This window comes from Oncorhynchus masou, chromosome 23 (assembly GCF_036934945.1).
Source record: "Oncorhynchus masou masou isolate Uvic2021 chromosome 23, UVic_Omas_1.1, whole genome shotgun sequence".
Lineage (NCBI taxonomy): Eukaryota > Metazoa > Chordata > Actinopteri > Salmoniformes > Salmonidae > Oncorhynchus > Oncorhynchus masou.
The window spans coordinates 2,011,853-2,027,763 of NC_088234.1; the positions used below are offsets into that span (position 1 = coordinate 2,011,853).

A 15,911-nucleotide genomic window follows, 5' to 3' on the forward strand; every position below is an offset into this window, starting at 1 on the left:
CCTGTAGTAATAGTATAGTATATATAGTAGCCTGATCTGAGCCAGAATGGTTCCTGTTTCTGTAGTAATAGTATAGTATATATAGTAACCTGATCTGAGCCAGAATGGTTCCTGTTGTAATACTATAGTATATATAGTAACCTGATCTGAGCCAGAATGGTTCCTGTAGTAATAGTATAGTATATATAGTAGCCTGATCTGAGCCAGAATGGTTCCTGTAGTAATAGTATAGTATATATAGTAACCTGATCTGAGCCAGAATGGTTCCTGTAGTAATACTATAGTATATATAGTAACCTGATCTGAGCCAGAATGGTTCCTGTAGTAATAGTATAGTATATATAGTAACCTGATCTGAGCCAGAATGGTTCCTGTAGTAATAGTATAGTATATATAGTAGCCTGATCTGAGCCAGAATGGTTCCTGTAGTAATAGTATAGTATATATAGTAACCTGATCTGAGCCAGAATGGTTCCTGTAGTAATAGTATAGTATATATAGTAGCCTGATCTGAGCCAGAATGGTTTCTGTAGTAATAGTATAGTATATATAGTAGCCTGATCTGAGCCAGAATGGTTCCTGTAGTAATAGTATAGTATATATAGTAGCCTGATCTGAGCCAGAATGGTTCCTGTAGTAATAGTATAGTATATATAGTAGCCTGATCTGAGCCAGAATGGTTCCTGTTTCTGTAGTAATAGTATAGTATATATAGTAGCCTGATCTGAGCCAGAATGGTTCCTGTAGTAATAGTATAGTATAAATAGTAACCTGATCTGAGCCAGAATGGTACCTGTAGTAATAGTATAGTATATATAGTAACCTGATCTGAGCCAGAATGGTACCTGTAGTAATAGTATAGTATATATAGTAGCCTGATCTGAGCCAGAATGGTTCCTGTAGTAATAGTATAGTATATATAGTATTTTGATCTGAGCCAGAATGGTTCCTGTAGTAATAGTATAGTATATATAGTAGCCTGATCTGAGCCAGAATGGTTTCTGTAGTAATAGTATATATAGTAGCCTGATCTGAGCCAGAATGGTTCCTGTAGTAATAGTATAGTATATATAGTAGCCTGATCTGAGCCAGAATGGTTCCTGTAGTAATAGTATAGTATATATAGTAGCCTGATCTGAGCCAGAATGGTTCCTGTTGTAATAGTATAGTATATATAGTAGCCTGATCTGAGCCAGAATGGTTCCTGTTTCTGTAGTAATAATATAGTATATATAGTAGCCTGATCTGAGCCAGAATGGTTCCTGTAGTAATAGTATAGTATATATAGTAACCTGATCTGAGCCAGAATGGTTCCTGTAGTAATAGTATAGTATATATAGTAGCCTGATCTGAGCCAGAATGGTTCCTGTTTCTGTAGTAATAGTATAGTATATATAGTAACCTGATCTGAGCCAGAATGGTTCCTGTAGTAATAGTATAGTATATATAGTAACCTGATCTGAGCCAGAATGGTTCCTGTAGTAATAGTATAGTATATATAGTAGCCTGATCTGAGCCAGAATGGTTCCTGTAGTAATAGTATAGTATATATAGTAACCTGATCTGAGCCAGAATGGTTCCTGTAGTAATAGTATAGTATATATAGTAGCCTGATCTGAGCCAGAATGGTTCCTGTTTCTGTAGTAATAGTATAGTATATATAGTAGCCTGATCTGAGCCAGAATGGTTCCTGTAGTAATAGTATAGTATATATAGTAGCCTGATCTGAGCCAGAATGGTTCCTGTTTCTGTAGTAATAGTATAGTATATATAGTAGCCTGATCTGAGCCAGAATGGTTCCTGTAGTAATAGTATAGTATATATAGTAGCCTGATCTGAGCCAGAATGGTTTCTGTAGTAATAGTATAGTATATATAGTAACCTGATCTGAGCCAGAATGGTTCCTGTAGTAATAGTATAGTATATATAGTAGCCTGATCTGAGCCAGAATGGTTCCTGTTTCTAATAGTATAGTATATATAGTAACCTGATCTGAGCCAGAATGGTTCCTGTAGTAATAGTATAGTATATATAGTAGCCTGATCTGAGCCAGAATGGTTCCTGTAGTAATAGTATAGTATATATAGTAACCTGATCTGAGCCAGAATGGTTCCTGTAGTAATAGTATAGTATATATAGTAGCCTGATCTGAGCCAGAATGGTTCCTGTTTCTGTAGTAATAGTATAGTATATATAGTAGCCTGATCTGAGCCAGAATGGTTCCTGTAGTAATAGTATAGTATATATAGTAGCCTGATCTGAGCCAGAATGGTTCCTGTTTCTGTAGTAATAGTATAGTATATATAGTAGCCTGATCTGAGCCAGAATGGTTCCTGTAGTAATAGTATAGTATATATAGTAGCCTGATCTGAGCCAGAATGGTTTCTGTAGTAATAGTATAGTATATATAGTAGCCTGATGTGAGCCAGAATGGTTCCTGTTGTAATAGTATAGTATATATAGTAGCCTGATCTGAGCCAGAATGGTTCCTGTAGTAATAGTATAGTCTATATAGTAACCTGATCTGAGCCAGAATGGTTCCTGTAGTAATAGTATAGTATATATAGTAGCCTGATCTGAGCCAGAATGGTTTCTGTTGTAATAGTATAGTATATATAGTAGCCTGATCTGAGCCAGAATGGTTTCTGTAGTAATAGTATATATAGTAGCCTGATCTGAGCCAGAATGGTTCCTGTAGTAATAGTATAGTATATATAGTAGCCTGATCTGAGCCAGAATGGTTCCTGTAGTAATAGTATAGTATATATAGTAGCCTGATCTGAGCCAGAATGGTTCCTGTTGTAATAGTATAGTATATATAGTAGCCTGATCTGAGCCAGAATGGTTCCTGTTTCTGTAGTAATAATATAGTATATATAGTAGCCTGATCTGAGCCAGAATGGTTCCTGTTGTAATAGTATAGTATATATAGTAACCTGATCTGAGCCAGAATGGTTCCTGTAGTAATAGTATAGTATATATAGTAGCCTGATCTGAGCCAGAATGGTTCCTGTTTCTGTAGTAATAGTATAGTATATATAGTAACCTGATCTGAGCCAGAATGGTTCCTGTAGTAATAGTATAGTATATATAGTAACCTGATCTGAGCCAGAATGGTTCCTGTAGTAATAGTATAGTATATATAGTAGCCTGATCTGAGCCAGAATGGTTCCTGTAGTAATAGTATAGTATATATAGTAACCTGATCTGAGCCAGAATGGTTCCTGTAGTAATAGTATAGTATATATAGTAGCCTGATCTGAGCCAGAATGGTTCCTGTTTCTGTAGTAATAGTATAGTATATATAGTAGCCTGATCTGAGCCAGAATGGTTCCTGTAGTAATAGTATAGTATATATAGTAGCCTGATCTGAGCCAGAATGGTTCCTGTTTCTGTAGTAATAGTATAGTATATATAGTAGCCTGATCTGAGCCAGAATGGTTCCTGTAGTAATAGTATAGTATATATAGTAGCCTGATCTGAGCCAGAATGGTTTCTGTAGTAATAGTATAGTATATATAGTAACCTGATCTGAGCCAGAATGGTTCCTGTAGTAATAGTATAGTATATATAGTAGCCTGATCTGAGCCAGAATGGTTCCTGTTTCTGTAGTATAGTATATATAGTAACCTGATCTGAGCCAGAATGGTTCCTGTAGTAATAGTATAGTATATATAGTAGCCTGATCTGAGCCAGAATGGTTCCTGTAGTAATAGTATAGTATATATAGTAACCTGATCTGAGCCAGAATGGTTCCTGTAGTAATAGTATAGTATATATAGTAGCCTGATCTGAGCCAGAATGGTTCCTGTAGTAATAGTATAGTATATATAGTAACCTGATCTGAGCCAGAATGGTTCCTGTAGTAATAGTATAGTATATATAGTAGCCTGATCTGAGCCAGAATGGTTCCTGTTTCTGTAGTAATAGTATAGTATATATAGTAGCCTGATCTGAGCCAGAATGGTTCCTGTAGTAATAGTATAGTATATATAGTAGCCTGATCTGAGCCAGAATGGTTCCTGTTTCTGTAGTAATAGTATAGTATATATAGTAGCCTGATCTGAGCCAGAATGGTTCCTGTAGTAATACTATAGTATATATAGTAGCCTGATCTGAGCCAGAATGGTTTCTGTAGTAATAGTATAGTATATATAGTAACCTGATCTGAGCCAGAATGGTTCCTGTAGTAATAGTATAGTATATATAGTAGCCTGATCTGAGCCAGAATGGTTCCTGTAGTAATAGTATAGTATATATAGTAACCTGATCTGAGCCAGAATGGTTCCTGTAGTAATAGTATAGTATATATAGTAGCCTGATCTGAGCCATAATGGTTCCTGTTTCTGTAGTAATAGTATAGTATATATAGTAGCCTGATCTGAGCCAGAATGGTTCCTGTAGTAATAGTATAGTATATATAGTAACCTGATCTGAGCCAGAATGGTTCCTGTAGTAATAGTATAGTATATATAGTAGCCTGATCTGAGCCAGAATGGTTCCTGTAGTAATAGTATAGTATATATAGTAACCTGATCTGAGCCAGAATGGTTCCTGTAGTAATAGTATAGTATATATAGTAGCCTGATCTGAGCCAGAATGGTTCCTGTTTCTGTAGTAATAGTATAGTATATATAGTAGCCTAATCTGAGCCAGAATGGTTCCTGTAGTAATAGTATAGTATATATAGTAGCCTGATCTGAGCCAGAATGGTTCCTGTTTCTGTAGTAATAGTATAGTATATATAGTAGCCTGATCTGAGCCAGAATGGTTCCTGTAGTAATAGTATAGTATATATAGTAGCCTGATCTGAGCCAGAATGGTTCCTGTTTCTGTAGTATAGTATATATAGTAACCTGATCTGAGCCAGAATGGTTCCTGTTGTAATAGTATAGTATATATAGTAACCTGATCTGAGCCAGAATGGTTCCTGTAGTAATAGTATAGTATATATAGTAGCCTGATCTGAGCCAGAATGGTTCCTGTTTCTGTAGTAATAGTATAGTATATATAGTAACCTGATCTGAGCCAGAATGGTTCCTGTAGTAATAGTATAGTATATATAGTAACCTGATCTGAGCCAGAATGGTTCCTGTAGTAATAGTATAGTATATATAGTAGCCTGATCTGAGCCAGAATGGTTCCTGTAGTAATAGTATAGTATATATAGTAACCTGATCTGAGCCAGAATGGTTCCTGTAGTAATGTATAGTATATATAGTAACCTGATCTGAGCCAGAATGGTTCCTGTAGTAATAGTATAGTATATATAGTAACCTGATCTGAGCCAGAATGGTTCCTGTAGTAATAGTATAGTATATATAGTAGCCTGATCTGAGCCAGAATGGTTCCTGTAGTAATAGTATAGTATATATAGTAACCTGATCTGAGCCAGAATGGTTCCTGTAGTAATAGTATAGTATATATAGTAGCCTGATCTGAGCCAGAATGGTTCCTGTTTCTGTAGTAATAGTATAGTATATATAGTAGCCTGATCTGAGCCAGAATGGTTCCTGTAGTAATAGTATAGTATATATAGTAGCCTGATCTGAGCCAGAATGGTTCCTGTTTCTGTAGTAATAGTATAGTATATATAGTAGCCTGATCTGAGCCAGAATGGTTCCTGTAGTAATAGTATAGTATAAATAGTAACCTGATCTGAGCCAGAATGGTTCCTGTAGTAATAGTATAGTATATATAGTAGCCTGATCTGAGCCAGAATGGTTCCTGTTTCTGTAGTAATAGTATAGTATATATAGTAGCCTGATCTGAGCCAGAATGGTTCCTGTTGTAATAGTATAGTATATATAGTAGCCTGATCTGAGCCAGAATGGTTCCTGTAGTAATAGTATAGTATATATAGTAACCTGATCTGAGCCAGAATGGTTCCTGTAGTAATAGTATAGTATATATAGTAGCCTGATCTGAGCCAGAATGGTTTCTGTTGTAATAGTATAGTATATATAGTAGCCTGATCTGAGCCAGAATGGTTTCTGTAGTAATAGTATATATAGTAGCCTGATCTGAGCCAGAATGGTTCCTGTAGTAATAGTATAGTATATATAGTAGCCTGATCTGAGCCAGAATGGTTCCTGTAGTAATAGTATAGTATATATAGTAGCCTGATCTGAGCCAGAATGGTTCCTGTTGTAATAGTATAGTATATATAGTAACCTGATCTGAGCCAGAATGGTTCCTGTAGTAATAGTATAGTATATATAGTAGCCTGATCTGAGCAAGAATGGTTCCTGTAGTAATAGTATAGTATATATAGTAACCTGATCTGAGCCAGAATGGTTCCTGTAGTAATAGTATAGTATATATAGTAGCCTGATCTGAGCCAGAATGGTTCCTGTTTCTGTAGTAATAGTATAGTATATATAGTAGCCTGATCTGAGCCAGAATGGTTCCTGTAGTAATAGTATAGTATATATAGTAGCCTGATCTGAGCCAGAATGGTTCCTGTTTCTGTAAATAGTATAGTATATATAGTAGCCTGATCTGAGCCAGAATGGTTCCTGTAGTAATAGTATAGTATATATAGTAACCTGATCTGAGCCAGAATGGTTCCTGTAGTAATAGTATAGTATATATAGTAGCCTGATCTGAGCCAGAATGGTTCCTGTTTCTGTAGTAATAGTATAGTATATATAGTAGCCTGATCTGAGCCAGAATGGTTCCTGTTGTAATAGTATAGTATATATAGTAGCCTGATCTGAGCCAGAATGGTTCCTGTAGTAATAGTATAGTATATATAGTAACCTGATCTGAGCCAGAATGGTTCCTGTAGTAATAGTATAGTATATATAGTAGCCTGATCTGAGCCAGAATGGTTTCTGTTGTAATAGTATAGTATATATAGTAGCCTGATCTGAGCCAGAATGGTTTCTGTAGTAATAGTATAGTATATATAGTAACCTGATCTGAGCCAGAATGGTTCCTGTAGTAATAGTATAGTATATATAGTAGCCTGATCTGAGCCAGAATGGTTCCTGTAGTAATAGTATAGTATATATAGTAGCCTGATCTGAGCCAGAATGGTTCCTGTTTCTGTAGTAATAATATAGTATATATAGTAGCCTGATCTGAGCCAGAATGGTTCCTGTAGTAATAGTATAGTATATATAGTAGCCTGATCTGAGCCAGAATGGTTCCTGTTTCTGTAGTAATAGTATAGTATATATAGTAACCTGATCTGAGCCAGAATGGTTTCTGTAGTAATAGTATAGTATATATAGTAGCCTGATCTGAGCCAGAATGGTTCCTGTTTCTGTAGTAATAGTATAGTATATATAGTAACCTGATCTGAGCCAGAATGGTTCCTGTAGTAATAGTATAGTATATATAGTAACCTGATCTGAGCCAGAATGGTTCCTGTTGTAATAGTATAGTATATATAGTAGCCTGATCTGAGCCAGAATGGTTCCTGTAGTAATAGTATAGTATATATAGTAGCCTGATCTGAGCCAGAATGGTTCCTGTAGTAATAGTATAGTATATATAGTAGCCTGATCTGAGCCAGAATGGTTCCTGTTTCTGTAGTAATAGTATAGTATATATAGTAACCTGATCTGAGCCAGAATGGTTCCTGTAGTAATAGTATAGTATATATAGTAGCCTGATCTGAGCCAGAATGGTTTCTGTTGTAAATAGTATAGTATATATAGTAGCCTGATCTGAGCCAGAATGGTTCCTGTTTCTGTAGTAATAGTATAGTATATATAGTAACCTGATCTGAGCCAGAATGGTTTCTGTAGTAATAGTATAGTATATATAGTAACCTGATCTGAGCCAGAATGGTTTCCTGTAGTAATAGTATAGTATATATAGTAGTCTGATCTGAGCCAGAATGGTTCCTGTAGTAATAGTATAGTATATATAGTAGTCTGATCTGAGCCAGAATGGTTCCTGTTGTAATAGTATAGTATATATAGTAGCCTGATCTGAGCCAGAATGGTTCCTGTAGTAATAGTATAGTATATATAGTAGCCTGATCTGAGCCAGAATGGTTCCTGTTTCTGTAGTAATAGTATAGTATATATAGTAGCCTGATCTGAGCCAGAATGGTTCCTGTAGTAATAGTATAGTATATATAGTAGCCTGATCTGAGCCAGAATGGTTCCTTCCTGTAGTAATACTATAGTATATATAGTAGCCTGATCTGAGCCAGAATGGTTCCTGTAGTAATACTATAGTATATATAGTAGCCTGATCTGAGCCAGAATGGTTCCTGTTTCTGTAGTAATAGTATAGTATATATAGTAACCTGATCTGAGCCAGAATGGTTCCTGTAGTAATAGTATAGTATATATAGTAGCCTGATCTGAGCCAGAATGGTTCCTGTTTCTGTAGTAATAGTATAGTATATATAGTAACCTGATCTGAGCCAGAATGGTTCCTGTAGTAATAGTATAGTATATATAGTAACCTGATCTGAGCCAGAATGGTTCCTGTAGTAATAGTATAGTATATATAGTAGCCTGATCTGAGCCAGAATGGTTCCTGTAGTAATAGTATAGTATATATAGTAACCTGATCTGAGCCAGAATGGTTCCTGTAGTAATAGTATAGTATATATAGTAGCCTGATCTGAGCCAGAATGGTTCCTGTTTCTGTAGTAATAGTATAGTATATATAGTAGCCTGATCTGAGCCAGAATGGTTCCTGTAGTAATAGTATAGTATATATAGTAGCCTGATCTGAGCCAGAATGGTTTCTGTAGTAATAGTATAGTATATATAGTAGCCTGATCTGAGCCAGAATGGTTCCTGTAGTAATAGTATAGTATATATAGTAGCCTGATCTGAGCCAGAATGGTTCCTGTAGTAATAGTATAGTATATATAGTAGCCTGATCTGAGCCAGAATGGTTCCTGTAGTAATAGTATAGTATATATAGTAGCCTGATCTGAGCCAGAATGGTTCCTGTAGTAATAGTATAGTATATATAGTAGCCTGATCTGAGCCAGAATGGTTCCTGTAGTAATAGTATAGTATATATAGTAGCCTGATCTGAGCCAGAATGGTTCCTGTAGTAATAGTATAGTATATATAGTAGCCTGATCTGAGCCAGAATGGTTCCTGTAGTAATAGTATAGTATATATAGTAACCTGATCTGAGCCAGAATGGTTCCTGTAGTAATAGTATAGTATATATAGTAGCCTGATCTGAGCCAGAATGGTTCCTGTAGTAATAGTATAGTATATATAGTAGCCTGATCTGAGCCAGAATGGTTCCTGTTGTAATAGTATAGTATATATAGTAGCCTGATCTGAGCCAGAATGGTTCCTGTAGTAATAGTATAGTATATATAGTAACCTGATCTGAGCCAGAATGGTTCCTGTAGTAATAGTATAGTATATATAGTAGCCTGATCTGAGCCAGAATGGTTCCTGTTTCTGTAGTAATAGTATAGTATAGTATAGTAACCTGATCTGAGCCAGAATGGTTCCTGTAGTAATAGTATAGTATATATAGTAGCCTGATCTGAGCCAGAATGGTTCCTGTTGTAATAGTATAGTATATATAGTAGCCTGATCTGAGCCAGAATGGTTCCTGTTTCTGTAGTAATAGTATAGTATATATAGTAACCTGATCTGAGCCAGAATGGTTCCTGTAGTAATAGTATAGTATATATAGTAACCTGATCTGAGCCAGAATGGTTCCTGTTGTAATACTATAGTATATATAGTAACCTGATCTGAGCCAGAATGGTTCCTGTAGTAATAGTATAGTATATATAGTAGCCTGATCTGAGCCAGAATGGTTCCTGCAGTAATAGTATAGTATATATAGTAGCCTGATCTGAGCCAGAATGGTTCCTGTTTCTGTAGTAATAGTATAGTATATATAGTAACCTGATCTGAGCCAGAATGGTTCCTGTAGTAATAGTATAGTATATATAGTAGCCTGATCTGAGCCAGAATGGTTTCTGTTGTAATAGTATAGTATATATAGTAGCCTGATCTGAGCCAGAATGGTTCCTGTAGTAATAGTATAGTATATATAGTAACCTGATCTGAGCCAGAATGGTTTCTGTAGTAATAGTATAGTATATATAGTAACCTGATCTGAGCCAGAATGGTTTCTGTAGTAATAGTATAGTATATATAGTAGTCTGATCTGAGCCAGAATGGTTCCTGTAGTAATAGTATAGTATATATAGTAGTCTGATCTGAGCCAGAATGGTTCCTGTAGTAATAGTATAGTATATATAGTAGCCTGATCTGAGCCAGAATGGTTCCTGTAGTAATAGTATAGTATATATAGTAGCCTGATCTGAGCCAGAATGGTTCCTGTTTCTGTAGTAATACTATAGTATATATAGTAGCCTGATCTGAGCCAGAATGGTTCCTGTAGTAATAGTATAGTATATATAGTAGCCTGATCTGAGCCAGAATGGTTCCTGTAGTAATACTATAGTATATATAGTAGCCTGATCTGAGCCAGAATGGTTTCTGTAGTAATAGTATAGTATATATAGTAACCTGATCTGAGCCAGAATGGTTCCTGTAGTAATAGTATAGTATATATAGTAACCTGATCTGAGCCAGAATGGTTCCTGTAGTAATAGTATAGTATATATAGTAGCCTGATCTGAGCCAGAATGGTTCCTGTTGTAATACTATAGTATATATAGTAGCCTGATCTGAGCCAGAATGGTTCCTGTTTCTGTAGTAATAGTATAGTATATATAGTAACCTGATCTGAGCCAGAATGGTTTCTGTAGTAATAGTATAGTATATATAGTAGCCTGATCTGAGCCAGAATGGTTCCTGTTGTAATACTATAGTATTATAGTAGCCTGATCTGAGCTAGAATGGTTCCTGTTTCTGTAGTAATAGTATAGTATATATAGTAACCTGATCTGAGCCAGAATGGTTTCTGTAGTAATAGTATAGTATATATAGTAACCTGATCTGAGCCAGAATGGTTCCTGTTGTAATACTATAGTATATATAGTAACCTGATCTGAGCCAGAATGGTTCCTGTAGTAATAGTATAGTATATATAGTAGCCTGATCTGAGCCAGAATGGTTCCTGCAGTAATAGTATAGTATATATAGTAGCCTGATCTGAGCCAGAATGGTTCCTGTTTCTGTAGTAATAGTATAGTATATATAGTAACCTGATCTGAGCCAGAATGGTCTCTGTAGTAATAGTATAGTATATATAGTAGCCTGATCTGAGCCAGAATGGTTTCTGTTGTAATAGTATAGTATATATAGTAGCCTGATCTGAGCCAGAATGGTTCCTGTAGTAATAGTATAGTATATATAGTAACCTGATCTGAGCCAGAATGGTTTCTGTAGTAATAGTATAGTATATATAGTAACCTGATCTGAGCCAGAATGGTTTCTGTAGTAATAGTATAGTATATATAGTAGTCTGATCTGAGCCAGAATGGTTCCTGTAGTAATAGTATAGTATATATAGTAGTCTGATCTGAGCCAGAATGGTTCCTGTAGTAATAGTATAGTATATATAGTAGCCTGATCTGAGCCAGAATGGTTCCTGTAGTAATAGTATAGTATATATAGTAGCCTGATCTGAGCCAGAATGGTTCCTGTTTCTGTAGTAATACTATAGTATATATAGTAGCCTGATCTGAGCCAGAATGGTTCCTGTAGTAATAGTATAGTATATATAGTAGCCTGATCTGAGCCAGAATGGTTCCTGTAGTAATACTATAGTATATATAGTAGCCTGATCTGAGCCAGAATGGTTCCTGTAGTAATACTATAGTATATATAGTAGCCTGATCTGAGCCAGAATGGTTCCTGTAGTAATAGTATAGTATATATAGTAGCCTGATCTGAGCCAGAATGGTTCCTGTAGTAATAGTATAGTATATATAGTAGCCTGATCTGAGCCAGAATGGTTCCTGTAGTAATAGTATAGTATATATAGTAACCTGATCTGAGCCAGAATGGTTCCTGTAGTAATACTATAGTATATATAGTAACCTGATCTGAGCCAGAATGGTTCCTGTAGTAATAGTATAGTATATATAGTAGCCTGATCTGAGCCAGAATGGTTCCTGTAGTAATAGTATAGTATATATAGTACCCTGATCTGAGCCAGAATGGTTCCTGTAGTAATAGTATAGTATATATAGTAGCCTGATCTGAGCCAGAATGGCTCCTGTTGTAATAGTATAGTATATATAGTAGCCTGATCTGAGCCAGAATGGTTCCTGTAGTAATAGTATAGTATATATAGTAGCCTGATCTGAGCCAGAATGGTTTCTGTTGTAATAGTATAGTATATATAGTAGCCTGATCTGAGCCAGAATGGTTCCTGTAGTAATAGTATAGTATATATAGTAGCCTGATCTGAGCCAGAATGGTTCCTGTAGTAATAGTATAGTATATATAGTAGCCTGATCTGAGCCAGAATGGTTCCTGTAGTAATAGTATAGTATATATAGTAGCCTGATCTGAGCCAGAATGGTTCCTGTAGTAATAGTATAGTATATATAGTAGCCTGATCTGAGCCAGAATGGTTCCTGTAGTAATAGTATAGTATATATAGTAGCCTGATCTGAGCCAGAATGGTTCCTGTTGTAATAGTATAGTATATATAGTAGCCTGATCTGAGCCAGAATGGTTTCTGTAGTAATAGTATAGTATATATAGTAACCTGATCTGAGCCAGAATGGTTCCTGTAGTAATAGTATAGTATATATAGTAGCCTGATCTGAGCCAGAATGGTTCCTGTAGTAATAGTATAGTATATATAGTAGCCTGATCTGAGCCAGAATGGTTCCTGTTGTAATATTATAGTATATATAGTAGCCTGATCTGAGCCAGAATGGTTTCTGTAGTAATAGTATAGTATATATAGTAACCTGATCTGAGCCAGAATGGTTCCTGTAGTAATAGTATAGTATATATAGTAGCCTGATCTGAGCCAGAATGGTTCCTGTAGTAATAGTATAGTATATATAGTAACCTGATCTGAGCCAGAATGTTTCCTGTAGTAATAGTATAGTATATATAGTAGCCTGATCTGAGCCAGAATGGTTCCTGTTGTAATAGTATAGTATATATAGTAGCCTGATCTGAGCCAGAATGGTTCCTGTTGTAATACTATAGTATATATAGTAACCTGATCTGAGCCAGAATGGTTCCTGTTTCTGTACTGAGGCAGGTTGATGTATCAGTACACTCCCTGGACAGGACACTAGTCTATTTCCTGTTTCTGTAGTGGGACAGCTTGTTGTACAGGACACCCCCTGGACAGGACACTAGTCTATCTCCTGTTTCTGTAGTGGGACAGCTTGTTGTACAGGACACCCCCTGGACAGGACAGGAAACTAGTCTATCTCCTGAATCTATCTTGTAATGTTTTGTGTCAAGCAGAGAGGCATAAAACGGAATCTAACCCATAACCTCTAACCACAAGGCCGCTGAATTGGTAATAGTGATGAATCTACACACCATGTCCTGTCCCCCACCCCCACCCCGTTCCCTACACACCATGTCCTGTCCCCCATCACGTTCCCTACACACCATGTCCTGTCCCCCACCCCCACCCCGTTCCCTACACACCATGTCCTGTCCCCCATCACGTTCCCTACACACCATGTCCTGTCCCCCACCCCGTTCCCTACACACCATGTCCTGTCCCCCAACACGTTCCCTACACACCATGTCCTGTCCCCCACCCCCACCCCGTTCCCTACACACCATGTCCTGTCCCCCATCACGTTCCCTACACACCATGTCCTGTCCCCCACCCCACCCCGTTCCCTACTCACCATGTCCTGTCTCCCACCCCCACCCCGTTCCCTACACACCATGTCCTGTCCCCCACCCCGTTCCCTACACACCATGTCCTGTCCCCCACCCCGTTCCCTACACACCATGTCCTGTCCCCCATCACGTTCCCTACACACCATGTCCTGTCCCCCACCCCGTTCCCTACACACCATGTCCTGTCCCCCACACCGTTCCCTACACACCATGTCCTGTCCCCCGTTCCCTCACCTAGCTTTGTTTCCACAGTCCATTAGGTCCTGAATGTCATTGTATCCGGTCACAGCCAGTTTAGACAGATCTTCAACGTACGGTCCCATTATAGGGTGCTCCCTAACACGGAGTGTACCCTTCGACTTAGGGTTCAACAGGTCACGCACCCTCTCACAGTAGATCTCCATGTAGGACACCTGTAATAGAGAATAGACTTGTGAAGGGTGGAAGGGTAGAAGTGAAGGTCACTAAAGGACCAAGGAAAGGAAGGAAGGGAGTCTAGAAGTGTGTGTGGCTCCACATACCTCCACTGAGAAGGAGAGATCAGGATCTGTGTTTCCAACTGTCCTCTTAAACAAATCCTCACACAGCTGGAGAGAGAGCGGGATGGGAAGGGAGATGGAGAGAGAGAGAGAGGGGGGTGTGCAGGGAGATGGAGAGAGAGAGCGGGTAGGGAGATGGAGAGAGAGAGAGAGAGAGAGGGGGGGTGGGCAGGGAGATGGAGAGAGAGGGTGATGGGGAGAGAGATTAAGAGAGCGGGATGGGAGAGAGACAGAGAGAGGGGGATGGGAGAGAGACAGAGAGATGGGGAGAGAGATTAAGAGAGCGGGATGGGAGAGAGACAGAGAGAGGGGGATGGGAGAGAGACAGAGAGAGGGGGATGGAAGAGAGACAGAGAGAGGGGGATGGGGAGAGAAAGATAACAATATAAATCATTTACAATAAAAGTGTTAAATTCAGTTCAGTTTAGCTGTTTAAATGAACATGACTATGAGGTATATCACATTTACATTTACATTTAAGTCATTTGGCAGACGCTCTTATCCAGAGCGACTATCAGAATGATGATATAGATGTGTCAGAGGTCAGGGGTCAGTTACCTGGGGAATGATCCCCTCCTGTCCCTCTTCCTGTCTTCCCATCATGGTGTAACTCTTCCCTGCTCCTGGAAACATAACAAACAGCAGAACAACATTCAATATATCATGAGTAACAATAACAACATAACAAACAGCAGAACAACATTCAATATATCATGAGTAACAATAACAATATAACAAACAGCAGAACAACAGTCAATATATCATGAGTAACAATAACAACATAACAAACAGCAGAACAACATTCAATATATCATGAGTAACAATAACAACATAACAAACAGCAGAACAACATTCAATATATCATGAGTAACAATAACAATATAACAAACAGCAGAACAACATTCAATATATCATGAGTAACAATAACAATATAACAAACAGCAGAACAACATTCAATATATCATGAGTAACAATAACAATATAACAAACAGCAGAACAACATTCAATATATCATGAGTAACAATAACAACATAACAAACAGCAGAACAACATTCAATATATCATGAGTAACAATAACAAACAGCAGAACAACAGTATAACAAACAGCAGAACAACATTCAATATATCATGAGTAACAAAAACAATATAACAAACAGCAGAACAACATTCAATATATCATGAGTAACAATATAACAAACAGCAGAACAACATTCAATATATCATGAGTAACAATAACAATATAACAAACAGCAGAACAACATTCAATATATCATGAGTAACAATAACAATATAACAAACAGCAGAACAACATTCAATATATCATGAGTAACAATAACAATATAACAAACAGCAGAACAACATTCAATATATCATGAGTAACAATATATATAACAAACAGCAGAACAACATTCAATATATCATGAGTAACAATAACAATATAACAAACAGCAGAACAACATTCAATATATCATGAGTAACAATAACAATATAACAAACAGCAGAACAACATTCAATATATCATGAGTAACAATAACAATATAACAAACAGCAGAACAACATTCAATATATCATGAGTAACAATAACAATATAACAAACAGCAGAACAACATTCAAT

The 15,911-nt window shown here is 37.0% G+C and overlaps 1 protein-coding gene across 1 annotated transcript in view; it reads right to left on the minus strand.

Annotated features, from left to right (window-relative positions):
* Nucleotides 1-15,911, minus strand: part of LOC135510164 (kinesin-like protein KIF1C) — a 108,643-nt gene that overhangs the window by 61,847 nt on the left and 30,885 nt on the right. The window contains 3 exon segments of the mRNA XM_064930949.1: nucleotides 13,992-14,170; nucleotides 14,279-14,344; nucleotides 14,855-14,919. Of these exon segments, the coding sequence (XP_064787021.1) occupies nucleotides 13,992-14,170; nucleotides 14,279-14,344; nucleotides 14,855-14,919 (310 nt within the window).